The sequence below is a fragment of the Benincasa hispida genome, chromosome 1, assembly GCF_009727055.1.
Source record: "Benincasa hispida cultivar B227 chromosome 1, ASM972705v1, whole genome shotgun sequence".
In the NCBI taxonomy this organism is placed as follows: Eukaryota; Viridiplantae; Streptophyta; class Magnoliopsida; order Cucurbitales; family Cucurbitaceae; genus Benincasa; species Benincasa hispida.
The window spans coordinates 63,232,168-63,250,510 of NC_052349.1; the positions used below are offsets into that span (position 1 = coordinate 63,232,168).

The 18,343-nt window shown below is 33.3% G+C and overlaps 1 protein-coding gene across 1 annotated transcript in view; it reads left to right on the plus strand.

The window, feature by feature from the left end:
• The first annotated feature begins 261 nt into the window (after positions 1 to 261).
• Positions 262 to 18,343, plus strand: part of LOC120078505 (cyclic nucleotide-gated ion channel 2-like) — a 37,684-nt gene continuing 19,602 nt past the window's right edge. The window contains exons 1-2 of the mRNA XM_039032779.1: positions 262 to 726; positions 2,376 to 2,591. Coding sequence (XP_038888707.1) covers positions 262 to 726; positions 2,376 to 2,591 — 681 coding nt within the window. The remainder of the gene's footprint in view (positions 727 to 2,375; positions 2,592 to 18,343) is intronic.

The following is an 18,343-nucleotide window of genomic DNA, read 5'->3' on the forward strand; positions in this document are numbered from 1 at the left end:
CTACTTATGATTATTATTATTATTATTATTATTATTATTTAACACTTATTATGTGTATATTTTTTTCTGATCTTATTGTCAATATTTTCCCAAAAGCCCTTATTTTTTCCCACATGCAAAACCGAAAACCCCACTTTCTCTCGTTTTCCTCCTCTCTTTCTCTGTCATTTTCAGTCGTTTCACTTTCAACTTTTCCTCTCTCAAGTCTCAACCTTGTTTTATCATTCATATAATTTTTTTGTTTGAACTAATTTAATTATGATGCCCAAATTTAAAACCTTCACAACAAACACAACCCATGAAAAATTAGACAAGTACCAAGAACATGATGAATATGAGTCCTTCGCCGAATCTTCACGGCGGCGCGTGCTCGACCCGCGCTGCATGTGGGTCCAGCGGTGGAATCGCGTGGTTCTGCTGGCGCGTGCGACCTCGGTGGCGATTGACCCGCTCTTCTTTTACGTCATTTTTCTCACCAAAGCTGGCCCGCCCTGCTTCTACCGGGATACGGCCGTTGCCGCCGTAGTCACTGCCGTGCGCACGTGCGTGGACATGGTGCACGTCTGCCACGTGTGGATGCAGTTCCGTCTGGCGTTCATTTCGACGGCGTCGTTGGTGGTCGGAAGTGGAAGCCTCGTGTGGGATGCACGTGCCATTACTTCTCACTATTTGAGGTCCTTCAGAGGCTTCTGGCTCGATTTGTTTGTCATTATTCCCATTCCTCAGGTTTGCAAAAATAAAATTCTGTAATTAATTTTATTTATTTTCAAATTTTAAATTTGGTAAAAAATGTTATGAAATTTGTACTTTGTATCAAAAATATTCTTCGAACTTTCAAAAGTTTCAAAAACACTTTTAAATTTTAAAAAAGAGTTAAAAAATATTTAGTTTTAGATGAAACCGTTCGTGTTTTGTTTTAAAAACACTCATGAAGTTTCAAAAGTATAAAAAATATCCTTAAACTTAAAAAGAAGAAAAAATACCCTTACTATTCTTATATGAACAGAGATCGTCAATATCTCATTACAAAAATAATTTGTTAAAAAATAATCCTAAAATAAAAAAAAAGTTAATAAATACTCTACTGTTAGTATAGCTAGTTTGAAGTTTTATTGAGTTAAAAAAACCAATTTTAGAACAAATTATTTAGGCTCTTTTAGTAACAATTTCGTTTTTTGTTTTTGAAAATTAAGTTTATTTTTTTCCTCATTTCTTACAATGATTTTTATCTTTATAATGGTTCAATTCTTAGCCAAATTTCAAAAATAAAAACAAGTTTTTAAAAGTTATTTTTTTTAGTTTTCATAAGTTAACTTAGTTTTTTAAACTATAGTGAAAAGTAGATAACAAAAGAAAAAATTTGGAGATAGAAATAATGTTTCTGGGCTTTATTTTCAAAACTAAAAACAAAAAACCAAATGGTTGTCAAATGAGACCTTAGATATCCACATTCTTTTCCATATAAATACTCTTATTTTTCTCTCATTTGTCCAATTCTTATACCAAATTTTCTCCAACAACCAAAATAAAAATTGAAACGTTAAATTAAACATAAAATATGATAAATTAAATTCTAAAATCAAAATCACTTAAATACAAAATTGTTAGAACATTTGATTTAAGTTCTAAGTTCCCTTGGTATTTGACTATTAATATACACAGAATTACTAAAATACACTATTACTAAAACATTTAAGTCCTTATTTCCCTTGGTGCTTCAATTATTTTTCTTTTCTTCTTGTTATCGTCTACATACCTTAAATGAAGTTAACAATTTTATTTATCTATTTATTTATTTGAGATAAAAAAAATTGTCAAAATACTTAACAAAAAGGAGAGTAAAAGGGTATTGAAGAAAAGAATGAGAAAAAAAGAGGAAAAATAGAAAAGTAAGAGGGTATTAACGATTTCTATTTATATACTAACACTAAGGTAATTTTGAACTTTTTTTTTTTGTTTTTTAATTTCAAAGATACTTTTGACACAAAACATTAACCGTTTTAATCCAAAACTAACGCTAAGATATGTTTGAACTTTTTATTAAAAGTTTAAGAATATTTTTGAAAATTTTTAAAGTTTAAGAATATTTTTAACACAAATACAAAGTTTAAGAGTATTTTCTATATTTTAGTTTAGTTTTTTTTAATACTATCTTTGGTATATAAATCCTTATTTTTAGTTGAGATTGAGTCGTTTAAGATGACTATAACTTTTAAAAGAGATTAGAGAGTCCTTTTAGCTAAATCATCGTCAAATGCACTTTTTAGAACTTTCATAGATTAATTTATTTAGATAATCAAAATTGTAGGCTCAGTTTGGGAGATTAGAGGAATAAATAAAATAATAAAAAAAGTTGATTTCATAAATTTTTGTAGGTTGTGACATGGTTGATTTTGCCAAAACTATTGAGAGAAGAAGAGATAAAAAAGATGATGAGAGTGGTACTATTGAGCTACCTATTTCAGTTCCTTCCAAAGCTTTACCACAGCATTTACTTGATGAAGAAGCTCCAAAAAGTCACTGGCTTTATCTTTGGCAGCATTTGGTGGCGCTTTAACCTCAATATCTTTGCCTATTTGATTGCCTCTCATGTAAGTCCATATATTCATATTTCCACTCTCAATCCCATTTTTCTTACCATTAAACTTAATTAGATGGGCAAGTTAGTTCCTTAATTAGAACTTGCTCAAGAATGATTTTCTAAGGTTCTATTTGGTAATTATTTTATTCTTTGCTTTTGTTTTTGAAAATTAAGTCTACGGATAGTACTTCTACTTCCAAATTTTTTACCTATTTTTTACCAATTGTTTAAAAAATCAAGCCAAATTTTAGAAAATGAAAAATGTAGTTTTTAAATTTTTTTCTTTTTGTATTTAGAATTTGGTTAAGAATTCAACCATTGTATTTAAGAAAGATGCAAGTCATTATAAGAAATGTGGATGAAATAGGCTTAATTTTAAAAAAAACAAGAACAAAAAACCAATTGATTATCAAACGGGACCTAAAGTTTTTTGTTGGATAAAAAAAATTAAACGCAAACATGTTTAAGATAACTGCTTGATTTTGATAAAGTGGCACGTGCACAAACCTTCATTTTTTCTCTAAAAGAAATTGTCAAAATTCTTTTAATATGTTGAGGACTGCCCCAGGCAAGGCTCAAAGTTTATGGACGGATTAGGGAATGCAGGCCCATATAAGGGTCCTTGAATCCCAAAAGAAAAAGTCAAACCCTCGAATTTTAGGTCGACCAGTCGAGTTCATGGAGTTTTACCAAAGGAAAAATGATTGAGCTGAAATCATTGTTGACACTATGCAATCTTGAGGATCACACCCATTTTGACACTACCGACACTACACGTAACCCCATATCAATAACCTTATAAGCAAGAAACTATAAACAACTGCTAGATGAGCTAAATACTCCCTATATTAACTTAAGCAACAGAGATTCAGGGTGTACTCAACTTGGCATCGCACAAATACGAGTATTTTCATGCAGGCCAGCTCTAGCAATGCGTCTAGGAGCACTCAAGGCACACAGGCAAGTTTCCCACACCAACACTATAGATCAGGCCGTTCTATCTTGTCAAGCTATTTAATTTGTTTTTGTTGGAGATTTGTTTAGTTGACTTTATATTTTTCTAAGGCAATAGTTTTTGCAGATGTATCACCAAAATCCCCCAATGCTTGATACCTTGCCAGCCCTGCATGTCCAGTTGCCTTCAACATGCAAATGCCAACACCTCCCCCTTGACACATTTTCTTTGCATGTGGCTGAAGTGTCCTCATCCTCTTAAGCCAACACATAGCCTCCCTCTTCATGCCTTATGATGCGCCCACCTCAGTTTTGGTCTAGCCTAAACTTCACTAGATTTAGCCATTTGCCCCGATTTGCTATCAACCTAGTCTTGCTCCCCAAGTTTACTTCACTCAATGCTTCATCCCTTGGTCGCATAGCCCTTCTTGGCCATCCACCTTGTCAACACATAGCCCCAATTGAATGTCTAACACCTCTCTTGATCACATAGCTTACCCAACATTAATCTCACTTGAACGTATAGCCTTATCTTGGCAGAATAACCCACCTTGCGTCCACACCTAACCTCAAAACCAATGTATAGTCCAAATAATTGCACACTCCTTCCAACGCGTATTCTCCCTTGGCGCATTCCCCATTCGGCCAACGCATGCCTTTGTGCCCAATGCCTAATGTCATGGCCTTCTTCCACACACACCTTGCCTAGCCTATGCTTATCAACGCACAAGTCTCCTCGCCTAAAGCCATTATTTCTACGCGCGTCATGTGTCTTATCTTTAACATGGCTTGGCGAACACATGGCTTCAATACAAGACCTTCTCTTCATCCTCGACCAACCCTTAACCATGTCCTCCCCCTCCTCAACGCCTACACTTGCGCTCGCTAACCTCAATGAATCATGGTTCCCGCACACTAGACATCACTCTTTAACGCATAGGCACACTTATACTTAGCCAAATTTTGCCATTCATAACCAAACTTAACTATATTTTTATATTTGGCCCCCCAAAGTCTCATTCTTAACACTTAAGGTATTTCTTCTCCTACTTAAATATTCACTCATTTTCCTTATTATCCAAGTTTGACGACCTAACTTGCTTAAGTAAGACTCGAGGGTTTATAATTTACCACCCCTTAGAAAAATTGTGTTGGGTGATCAAAATTACAAATAATAATAATAATAATAAATAAATAAATAAAATTTTAAAAAGGTAAGAAAAAAAACTGGGGACTGACATTGTAAATCTTATGTGAATAAGATGAAGTATGTAAAGCTGAATCCTCTTCCCACTTCCACGAATTGAGAGAATTAAGGGGGAGGGAGCACTCCCTGGTTTTTTTTTTCTTACCTTTTTATTTTATTTTCTTACCAATATTAAAATTCAAATAAAAAATAAATTATTTAATTAATATATAAATATATGACAACTACCTTATAATATATTAAACTATATGTTATATCAAATATAACACATAACCTATAGNTTATTTAATTAATATATAAATATATGACAACTACCTTATAATATATTAAACTATATGTTATATCAAATATAACACATAACCTATAGTTTTTATATTATATCAAATACAATATAACCTATAGTTTTTAATTCTCTCAATCATTTGTGATATTTAATATAAATCACATATAAATTTAATTATATGAATTCATATGATTAATATTTGAATCATATTCAAATATTTAATTCCTTTCAAAATAAATTTTATAATATAATGTATCAAATACATTATTCTAATTATATCACATATAATCAATTTAAATTAATTATATCGTATATAATTAGTTCCATCAATTAATTTGAACAATTCAAATTAATCCAAAATTAATTCTCAATAATCCCAACTGAGGTATAGAAGGGATATTATGAACCTATAGATTGAAGCTCCAATAGTACTTGGATAATTAATTAAACTCCTTTGATTAAATTATCCAATATCCATTAACTGCCGGTCACTCCACTAAAGACCGATAGCTGCACTATTCGCACTACAAATACATTTCTGTGTCCATTGGATATAACCAATCAATAGTGCGACAACCTTTCACAAATTATTCGTAAGTACAACTGGGCCAAAATTACCGTTTTGCTCATGTAGTTACATCTAACTCTTTAAGTACCATTAATCTCTCTAATGAACAATAAGTCATAGTTCAACTATGGCCAAACCCCTCTTGGGCCAAGAGAAGGTGTGGCACCACATTATTTAAGCTCAAAATCAACCCTTAAGGGAGTAATTTATTTACTTACCTCGACATTAGGGAAGGAGTAAATTTCGTCTTGTGTAGCTATGTTCCCAACTCTTCATTTTCAATCAGACGAATCCCCAAAATGGTAAACTTATTGAGTCGGCGATCTGGCCACTCTCACCCATATAAATCAAAGGAACCTTTCATAGATAGGAGTTCACAACTCATTCAGGATTCAAGTCATGTCACCTATGGTAATCTTGATGAAATGTAAGTCTCTATTATTAATAATGTTATATAATGAGACTATTCATTTCATGGTCCCGTCTTATACAAACTCATTTGTATAGAATACCCTAGCCCACATATTTCTACATGAATGACTAGGATCAGATCATTTATAGCACTTTACAATAATTATAACATCTACAAAGCGGGCCGTATTCATAGTGTCACCAAGATAAGGTACCTAACCTTATCCATCTACTACACACCATTTAGGTTATCATGTAAACATGATCCACCTGTATGTCTCTACATGTGTAAGCTACAGAAGATAACCTTGAATGTTAGTTTATTGGTTTGTGGGTTAATACTACTAAATATCAAATAAAATACCTCAGATTTTATTAAATAAATAAATCATTTGTACATTACAATTAAAAACCACAGGACCCATGAGATTTAGGGCATCAACCCCAATACTCATGGGATCACTACTTACTTTTGAGATGAATTTTGATAGGAAACGTGTCAAAAGAAACCAAGGTATTGCCCTCCAATTCTATATAAATGATCAATTTGAAGGTAAAATTGTAAAATAAGAAGAATCTCTTGCAGATTCGATATCTTTGCTATATGATCAGTTTAACAAGGTTCTAAAGAAATTTGAAAATGAAGGGATCAAATCTTGTAGCGGAAGCGTTGTGAACGCCTTACATCCCACAATTCAATTTTTACATAAAAAAATTTAATATACTAAAACAAAATATAAACATGTAATATAATATGCTTTAGGAAAAAAAATTAGAATCATTCTTAATTTTGTAGATTCCGAAGCTTCACAAACAATTCTTAATAAGTTTCAACGAACGATTCCTCCAACGATCTTGATCACGAATGATTTCTTGAACAATCTCAAACACTACCATGAGAGTAACCTCGTTATTCTCTAGGATTTCAATAGAGGGATAGGTGGTATCCAACTATTGAGAGAGGGAGAGGAGAAAAGGATTTTGAAGAGTAGAGAGGATTATCTTTGTGGCTTAGGAAAAATTTTACACAACAACACTTGTATGTTGTGCATTGTCAATGTGTCCTAAAGGGACCATAGAGAGGTCTTTATATAGAGAATGGTCAAACCCTTTTCCTAATCTTTTTCCTATTTCCCTTTTCCATAATTAATTAATTAAATAACACTTATTTAATGTTATTTAATTAATTAGGCTTAAGTGTAAATTAGGAAAAACTTGGAGAATGGGTAATACCTGTCTCTTATACACATCTAGATGTGTATAAGAGACAGCCCTTCTACAGCTTGGCCCGCAGCAGTACCTTGACCAACCCCAGGTCCAATAGAAGCAAGCCCGACGGCCAACCCAGCAGCAATAACGGAAGCGGCAGAAATCAGTGGATTCATGATAAGTTCCTCACACCAAAAGAAAGAAATGGTTAATGTTATATTCCTGTCTCTTATACACATCTAGATGTGTATAAGAGACAGAAATGTATATGTGCAATACCTCTCTATTAATTAATTCTTTGTGAATCTAATTCACTTGAATTAATTAATTAAATCTTATTCAAATATTAATTTCCAATTTAATTTGAATTATAGATCATATCCATAATAAATTATATATTAATCATATTAATATATGGTTTTCTCAAATTAATTTGAACAATTCAAATCATCCCTCTTAAATATTCTCCAGTGAGCTAACAAGGGGACCTAGTGGACCTGTAGATCAGAAGCTCCAACGATATGAGATTAATTGGCTAAATTCATTAAGCAAGTTAATCGATATTCGTTAACTGTGGGTACATAATCGATATTCGTTAACTGTGGGTACACTCCACTAAAGACTCACAACTACACTCTTCTCATTGCAGATATATTTCTGTGTCTATGGGTACCAATAATAGCAAGTTAGTCCTTCACAAGTGTTCATAACTCTAACTGGGTCAAATTGCTGTTTTATCCTTGGGTTACCTTTGATTTCTTAAGAACCAGTGCTCCTTTAATGAACAACTTATTTATTTTCCAACCAATAAACAGAAACCCTCTCCCACCAATGAGAGGGTAGAACCCTTTGTTCAAGTCCCAGAGACACCACTTAAGGGAACACTCATCTACTTACCCTTAAGGCGGGAAGGAGTAAATTCCATATTGTATTATTATGTTCCCAACTCTTCACTCGGTTTTGTCTCCAAAATGGTAGGAATATTAGGTTGGTGAAATGGCCACCCTCACCCATATAAATCAAAGGACAATCCTTCGTGAACAAAAGTCCTTAATATACTAAGGATTAAGACTAAGTTGCCTATATCATCCTATTGAAGTAGGAACCTAACTAGTTAACGGTGTTACATCTAGTGGTTACTATTTCGCGTTCCAGTCTTATGCATACTCATTGCATAGGATATCTCCACTGACATGTCAACTACACGAACATGTTGGATCATTGTGTTTGTATCAAATAAGTGGATCGTATCTATAATGTTACCGAGATAAGGTGCCTAAATTTATCCCTATACTAGACCTTTTAGACTATATCTTGAATATCGTTCCCTGTATGTCTCCACATATAGTTCAAGACTCATAAGACAGTCTTGGATGTTAGTTTATTGGATTTAGAGCTATTAAGATAAAATAGACAAACAATACAAATAATAACATTTATTGAATTAACATTTATAACTCTTTATTGATGACGGTGAATTAATAACATTTATTATTTATGAGTTTTAAGGCATAAAACCCAAAAAAATCTCACTTAAACTAAAACTCTATTCAGTGGGTTGTACATAATATCAGAATCCAAAAGACGGGATAATGCTAAATAAATACAATAAACTAGGGCATCCATATACCCATTACAGATCTCCTACTTGTCCTAGATTATACAATGTACATGTCTCATAGACCTAGATTCTCTAGATGACCCTCGAACACTTTAACCGAGAGAGAGCCTTTGTAAATAAATCAACAATGACTAGTGCCCCACTGTTTTCACAGTATAAGGTGATGGGCAAGTCCATATTTGGAACCACTTCCAAATCGCTTGGGAACTTCTTGAGCCAAACTGCTTCCTTTGCTGCTTCACAAGTTGTTACATACTCAACTTCCATAGTAGAATCTGCAATACATCCTTGCTTGATGCTTCGCCACACTATAACTCCCTTATTTAGGGTAAACACTGATCTTGACATGGATTTCCTAGAATCCTTATCAGTTTGGAAATCAGAGTCAGTGTATCCTATTAGGATCAAATCCTTTGCTCCATACAATAACTTATAGTCCCTTGTTTTCTTGAGATACCTGAGGATATTCTTAGCCGCAGTCCAGTGCTCTAACCCTGGACTGGGCTAGTACCTTGTGACTATTCCCACTGCATAAAAAATGTTTGGCCTAGTGCAGAGCATAACATACATTAAGCTACCCACAACTGAGGCATATGGAATAAGTCTCATATCCTTAACTTCTCGAGGTGTCTTAGGACACTGTTCCTTAATGTCAATAAGGTACCCTACATCATTCCCGATGAGTAGGATTTGTCCACATAAAGTACTAGAAAAGCTACTTTATCGTTGATGATTTTCTTGAAGATACAAGGTTCATCAACATTTTAATCAAAACCAAAAGATTTGATCGTTGTATCAAATCTAATGTTCCAAGATCTGGATGCCTTTTTTAACCCAAAAATGGATCGATTCAGCATGCAAACTTTTTGCTCCTGACCTCGGGCTATGAACCCCTCGGGTTGAGATATAAGGATATTCTCTTTAAGATTTTCATTCAGAAAAGTAGTCTAATATCCGTTTGTCATATCTCATAGTTATAACATGTGACTATGGACAAGAGAATTCTTATAGACTTAAGTAGAGCAACAGAGGAAAAAGTTTCATCATTTCAACCCTTTTCCTCTAGGTATGACCCTTTGTTATAAGTCTAGTTTTGAAGGTTTGTACCTTTCCAGCTACATCTCTCTTTCTTTTATAGATCCATTTGCACCCTATGGGTTTTATCCCTTCATACTGAATTGGAATACATAGACTCCATTTGCACCCTACAAGATCCTATACTGAATTGGAATATATAGACTCCATTTCAAAGTCTATGGCTTTGACCCACTGGTTCTTATCTACGTCATTCATTGCCTGTTTATAGGACAATGGATCCTTAACACCATCATCTGACATGAAAACTTGAGTTTCACTTAAACCTAAGTAGCGGTTAGGTTGCATCACAACAGTCCCACTGCGTTGAGGCACTCTCAACGATTGAGAAGAAGAACGAGACTGACCTGAAGTGCTGGCTTCTTCATTAGCTCTTGATGAAGGACCAACTGCATAAAAAACCCTTGTTTATTCTTTAGTAGCTTCACTTAATACTATTTTTCTTTGTGGTTTATGATCTCTCATGTGGTCTTCCTCTAACGATGTAGCATTTGTCGATACAAATACTTTATTTTCTTGAAAGTCATAGAATAGACCACCTCTCGTCTCCTTAGAGTAACCAACAAATTGGCATAATCTTGAATGAGGTTCCAACTTCTTAGGATTTTTCACTAACACATGTACAGGACAACCTAGAATCTGAAGTAACGTAAACATAGTTTACACCCCCTTCATAACTCAAAAGGTGTTTCAGAAACACTCTTCGAGGGAGCATCGTTCAAGATGTGAACTGCAGTCTCTATTGCATACCCCAAAAACGAATTAGGAAATTGAGCATAACTCATCATAGAATGAACCATATCTAATAAGATTATATTTCTCTTCTCTGATACATTGTTCTGCTGAGGTGTACCAGGTACTGAAAGTTGGGATTGAATTCCATGCTCTATCATATAGTCCTGAAATTCTAAATCTATGTACTCTCCACCCCAGTCAGATCGAAGTGTTTTAATTATTTACCTTATAGTTTTTCAACTTCATCCTTATACTCTTTGAACTTTTCAAAGGCTTCAGACTTATGTTCCATTAGGTATAGGGTATAAGTAACTATACCTTGAATAATAATCTATGAAAGAGATGAAATATTCGTATCCTCCTTTAACCTTTACATTCATTGGACCACAATGATTCGAATGTATAAGCTCTAAAGGTTTTATCTTGTCCACTAAAAGGTCTTTTAGTCATTTTTCCTTTGAGATAAGATTCACATGGAGGTAACGAATCATCTTCTAACTTTCTTAGAAGTCCATTCTTTACCAATATCTCGACCCTATCAAGATTTATGTGGTTTAATCATAAATGCTAAAGATACATATCATTGTTACTTGGAGAAATTTTTTGTCTTTTTGTTTGAGTATTTGCAGTTTTAAACATCTCATAATTTAAAAGTGCTTTTGATTCAGTTGGTGTTGACACATATAAGATGTTTTCTAGTTTAGGTGAATAAATAGTTACACCACTTTTCATAATAAATGCTTTATTTGAATCAAAAGAAATAGAGTACGATTGTTTAATTAAATAGGAAATAGAAACAAGGTTCCTCCTCATTTTGGGAACAATGTATGAAATCTACTTCCAAAAAACAACTTAGCAGCTTTTATTGCATGAGTTGAAATGACGTCTCCCGTACCAACCTTGAGCATCATTTCACCCTCTTCAAGCTACTGGAAGGAATTGATTCCCTATAAAGAAGAACAAACATGATTAGTGACTTCTGAATCTAGTATCCAGGCATCACGGTCATTTTCCACTAAACAGGTTTTCAAGACTAGTAAATCATATTTATCTTCCTTCTTTTTCTTCTTCTTAGCAAGGTACTTGGGCAATTGCGTTTCTAATGACCATCCACATTACAGTGGAAGCATTTCCCTTGTCAACCTTAGTTTTGCCCTTGCCTCGGAGCCTTCCCATTCCCTCATTTCTTTTATGGATCTTTTTAGAACCAAAGATCGAAGATACTGACTTAGTACCAGAAGATGAACCCTTATGGAACTTTTGGGAATGGGTAACATTTGCCTCTCCTTCTACTGGTTCTTTACCTTTCGCAAAGGACTCAAAAGTCAGTAACTCGTGTTTAGAAGGATAGTTAGATTATACTATATTTTATTAATAATCGCATTACTAGGGAATTGAAGAAAAACTCTTTGGAAGATATTATAAAATAAAGAACACTTGACTCTGCTTGTCGATGATCACACCATTCATTTCAACGACATTAAACTAGACCACCAAGTCGAGAACATGTTCTCTCACTGATTGGTTTTCTTTCATGCACACATTGTAAATGTATTTGAGGGCCTTATGCCGGATCTGAATGGACGATTGTCCAAATATCTCCTGGAGAGACTCCACGATATGACGTGCAGACATTATGGTCTTATGCTTCTGGTAAGAATGTCAGATAGGCTTACCAAGATGTAGACTCGAACCTTATAATTGTCCTTCGTCCAACGGTCATAAGTATCCTTAAATGCTTGGGATGTATTTCGAGCGGGGACTGGAGAACATTCCTCCATCAAGAAAAACTGCAGATCATCAATAACCAGAATCGTATTCAGGTTAAATTTCCATGTCGCATAGTTTTCATAGGTTAATTTCTCATTTTTAAGTAAATATATGATTGTGGAAGACATGCTAAAACATACAACAATCAATTGACCGTATTAGTTATATTTGTCATGACCCATTACTTAATAATCCAATCAATTTAGCAAAAACATAAGTAATCACAGAACCCTAATTAAACTATTGATTTTCGTTTTTTCAATGATACTTTAGAGGTTTAGAGCAACATCCACCAGAGGTTGATTAGCTACTCCTCCCTTGAATTGAGACAATCTCAGGCAATCACTAACACAAGAATAACTCTTATTCCTATAGTTTTTAACTACCGTTGTTTTGGTCAATGATTTATTGACTAATTTAATTCATCCCGTAAGTGTGATCTTCTCATTTTCGGATCTCAGAGGTACGTTTCAGCAGACTATTGAAGGAAAAAACAACTGTTGAAGATTAACTAAAAAACCTTATCCATTACTGAAGTTTGCGTTGTTTTGACCCCTATGATTAAGACCTCCGAAGGGATGGTCGCTCCAGGATGACATGCAACCAGACATCCTTTAGGAATCTCACGGTGCAACCTAATGGAGGAAACCGAGCATACGTTGACACACGTCCCTCTCCTATTTACTATGAACATCTTCTCTATTCACCTTGTTATTGACCCATGCAAACACTTTCCAAAGGGAGATCATGCCCAGGGTGACACGAAACCGAGCATGAATCTCACAGTGTGAACTCTTAGGGACGTGAGAGATGAAATTTGATATATCACATATACCAATATCCTTCCACTAAAGTATTCTAATATTTTTAGGATTTTATTATACTTAGTTAAAACCTGGCTAATGAATTTATCTAAGTCTCTTTAAATTTGCTCAATATAACATTTATATTGGATAATTTAACAATACATGATTTTATTTATTAAAATATTTTAATAAAATAAATAATTTATTTCATGGTTATAAAATATTTGCTCAATTCACCTTCCAGATTGGTTCCCAAGTGGAGGTATTCCATTTCCGTCAGCTTAAATACCCCCTCCTAGATAGAACCTTCATTAGACAAAGGTCCCTTATAGACAATTATTTTATAAATTTAATCTTTTAATTAAATTTATTTTAATCCTATTAAAATAAATTAAAATTATTAACATATTCCTAATCCCATTAGAAAAAACATAAGTCTAGGTTGATTAATTTTAAACTATTTAAAATTAATTTGGACCTATGTTTGCATGCAACTCTTACTTATAGATTTTAAACTATCTCATTAAAATTATAACACTTGTATTTAATGCTTTATTAAAACCTATAAATTTGCATCTAAAGACATTGATTAAATACAACAATTATATTTATCTAAGTAATGCCATGCTCAATGCGAATTCTATTTTCATTTGATAGATATAACACTTATATAAATCAGACATGAAAAAAAAAGCATTCACATACATCGTTCTACTATTTATTATAAGAATTTTAATATATAATATGATGCATGGACATGCTTAGGTTAATCATACATCACTAATATAACACTTATATCATGATGCATGAGCATGCTAATTTAATCATGCATATATAAACTATAACCCTTTATATTTATTTATGATGCATATACATGTTTATCCTAAAGTAGGTATTTTTGAATCTATATGACATAGACTATATAGTATGAATTCAAAGATAAATTTAAATAACTATCTAATCCATAATTAAATTAATTTAAACATAAAAATTGGACTGATTTAATTTTAATTATAGATCATATCCATAATCAATCATATATTAATCATATTAATATATGATTTCCTCAATTTAATTTGAACAATTCAAATCATTCCCCTTAAATATCTTCTGGTGAGCTAACAAGGGTACTTGGTGGACCTGTAGATCAGAAGCTCCAACGATATGAGATTAACTAGCTAAACTCATTAACCAAATTAATCGATATTTGTTAACTGTGGATACACTGCACTAAAGACCCACAACTGCACTCTTCTCACTAAAGATATATTTCTGTGTCCACGGATATAGATCAATTACAGTAAGTTAGTCCTTCACGAGTGTTCGTAACTCCAACTGGGTCAAATTACCGTTTTACCGTTGGGTTACCTCTGAATTCATAAGTACCAGTGCTCCTCTAATGAATAACCTGTTTATGGTCCAACCAATAAATGGAAATCCCTCCCGTGCCAATGAGAGGGTAGGGCTCTTTGTTCAAGTCTCGAGACACCACTTAAGGAAACATTCATCTACTTACCCTTAAGGTGGTAATGAGGGAATTCCATCTTGTATTATTATGTTCCCAGCTCCCCACTCAGTCTTGTCCCCAAAATGGTAGACATATTTGGTTGGAAAAATGGCCACCCTCAGCCATACAAATTAAAAGACAATCCTTCGAGAACAAGCATTCATAGTATATTTAGGATTAAGACTAAGTTACCTAGGTCATCCTATTGAAATAGGAACCTAACTAGTTAACGGTGTTACATCTAGTAGTTACTATTTCGTGGTCCAGTCTTATGCAATCTCATTGTATAGGATACCCTCACTTGCATGTCAACTATTTGAATACGTTGGATCATTGCGTTTGTATCAAATACAAAGTGGGTCGCATCCATAGTGTTATCTGGATAAAGTACCCAACCTTATCCTTATACTATAGACCTGTTAGGCTGTATTTTGAATATTAATCCCTGTATGTCTCCACATACAGTTCAAGACTCATAAGACAACCTTAGATGTTAGTTTATTGGATTTAGGGTTATTAAAACAAACAACACAAATAATAACATTTATTGAATTAACGTCTATAACTCTTTATAGTTGAAGGTCAATTAATAACATTTACTAACTATGAGTTTCAGGGCATAAAACACAACAGAAAATAAATATGGAAATTATATGCCTCGACATGGTAAAGAAAGAAGAAGCACATATTCAAATCTATACAGATCTCAGAATCAGAAAAAGGATGTTGATAATTCAAGCAGTATTTATCAAAATAAAAGAAAATCTTTCCGGTACAATTAATGTGAAGGTTATGGTCATTATCAATTTGAATGTCCAAATTACCTCAAACAACAGAATAAGAGTTATGTATGAACTTTGTCTGATAAAGACTCTAAAGATATAAGTGAATCTGAAGAAAATGTTAGAGCCCTTGTTAGTAACATTTCCGAGGACATCCATAGGGCCCAAAACCAAGAAAAGTTGTGTAAGGATAATAATAATGAAGAAGATGATTCTCATGAATCGATTGCAACTTCTTATTGTACTTTACACCAACAATGGTTAGAGGATGTAAAAGTCATGGATATTCATAAAGAAAGAACTGAGTCACTTCGTTCAAAAAACCATAGACTAATGACCACTATTTATGAACTTAAACATGAGTCGAATCAAGCCAAGACTGAGCTGGAATCCATGTATTAGTGCATAAAGATGTTAAACTCTTATACGAATGATCTTGATAAGATCTTGCTTCAAGAAAAGAAAGTTGGTGATTTAAAAGTCTTAGAAACTCTGAAACAAAGAAGAGTTTATGATTAGTCTATTTCTAAAGGAAAATAAAAGACTACTAGTTGATGTGATTAGAGGAAGATGTCAACACATATGTGTCCTCAATATCTGCTCTGTCATCCTCTCTGAAGTTTGTAAAACATGCCAAGAGAGTGTGAATATGTCATCACTGTGGTAAAAAAAGGTCACATTAGACCTTATTACTTTAACTTGTATGGTTTTGATAACAATTTATCTTGGTTACCCTCTGCACAGGTCAACAAAAGTAATATACGAAAGCCCTTTGCTCCTATGTTGAAATAGGAGTGGCGTGTAAAAGCAGGAGTTAGATTCAATATGGTACTTACATCTTGTAAATTGTCCACAATAGATGATCGATACTTTCACAATGGATGTTCTTGGCATATGACTGGTGAGAAGTCTTTTGTGACAAATCTTAAATTTGTGTGATCTGGTCAAGTGACATTTGGTGATGATGCTACTAGAAAAATCATTGGAAAAGGGAAAGGGCAATATCCAGGTCTCCCACAACTAGAATATGTAATGCTGGTTGAAGGGTTGGACTGAATGTTAACTTCACTAAAGAGAAATATCTTGTTACAGATGATGTCAAAGCTCTTTTCTTGACAGATATGCGCTCCTCTAACAACTACTATCTTTGGTCTTCTAATATTATTAATGTTGTTTGCAACATTTCTAAACAAAACAAACCTACATTGTGGCATAAACGTTTTGGTCATGTAAGTATTAGATCTGTTCAAAAAGCTTTAACAAAGAATGCTATAGTCGGTTCACCCTCTTTTCATGATGTTCATGGAGTCATTTATGGGAAATATCAAGCTAGAAAGTGATTAAAGCCTCTCTTAAACAAGTTCCTTAAAATGCCACTGATAGAGTTTTAGAGCTTCTGCACATGGTTCTTAGAGGTTTAATGCAATTTGTAAGTCTTATTGGGAAGCGCTATGTCCTTATGTGTGTGGATGACCTCTCGAGGTATATTTGGGTTCGATTTGTTGGAGAAAAGCCTGACACTTTTTCTGTGTGTCAAACTTTGTGTATTCAACTCCAGAAAGAAAAAGACTTCTAGATTCTTCACATCCATAGTGTTCATGGTAAAGAATTTGAAAATATGCAGTTTGTTAAATTTTGTTCCTCTGAAGGAATATATCATGAGTTTTCAGATCTTCCTAACCAAATGGTGTGATTGAGTATAAAAATAGGATCCTCCAAAAGATATCTTATGTTTTATTATATGCCAAAGATTTGCCTTTTCAGTTACGGGCTGAAGATTTCAACACTGCATGTCATATTCTCAACCGTATTGCTCTTTGTCTAGGAATGGCTTGCATAAATTATGAAATTTGGAGGGAGAGAAAACCAAATGTTAAATACTTCTATATCTTCGATAGTATGTGTTACATTCTGGCTGATAGAGAAGCTTGACAGAACTGAGATTCAAAGTCTGATGAAGGCATATTTGTTGGATATTCCACAATAGTCGAGCATACTATTCATGCTCAAAATCGATGTCGTTAATACGACCCCAAATCGAAACAAAAAAAATTATAAATCATCGAAACCTACATTTTATACTAATAGGTAGCATAAATGGCAAATACATGGTATATCTACAAGGAAGGCTTATCTCTAATCTTTTCTTAAGCTAAATTCAACTATGAAAGTGATAAAAACAGGGGTTTTGATAAAGCAAGAAGCATACTTGAAATTAAAAGAAAGAGAATAAATGTAAACAAGAATTGGTCAATCTCATTTCTAGTTCAAGTTAGACATTCTTTGTAAATTCTACCATTGATTTCTATGAATTAATTATGTACACAATTACTCGCTTGACTCGATTAAGCTAACCTCTACAATGGCGGATAACTAGCAAAAATCTAATCAAGAAAGCATTCTAAACATTGATTAAAGTTGGAAGACCTAACTCTAATGAACCTATATGTTTCTAATTCTATTGGGTTCGATAGCGTCCATATATAATAGAAAACATATGTATTAACTTTAAGAATTCAATTGGGTCGATTAATCGTCAAGATAACCATATTCAATTAATCGAGATTATCTTTGAATCTAGAAATTAATATATTCTAAGAATAACAATCAAATACACAATTAACTATTGCCATTTAGTAGATCTTAGCTACACATTATTATATATGAATACATTCAAGCAACATATTCAAGCAAGATTGTAGCAAAACTAAGAATCTTGGCTATACATGCTTAAAAGATAAAAATCCATAAACATGCTTTTATAAGTTTGAATTGATTCAAAGAAGCATATATTCAAATTGTAATGAATTAAAG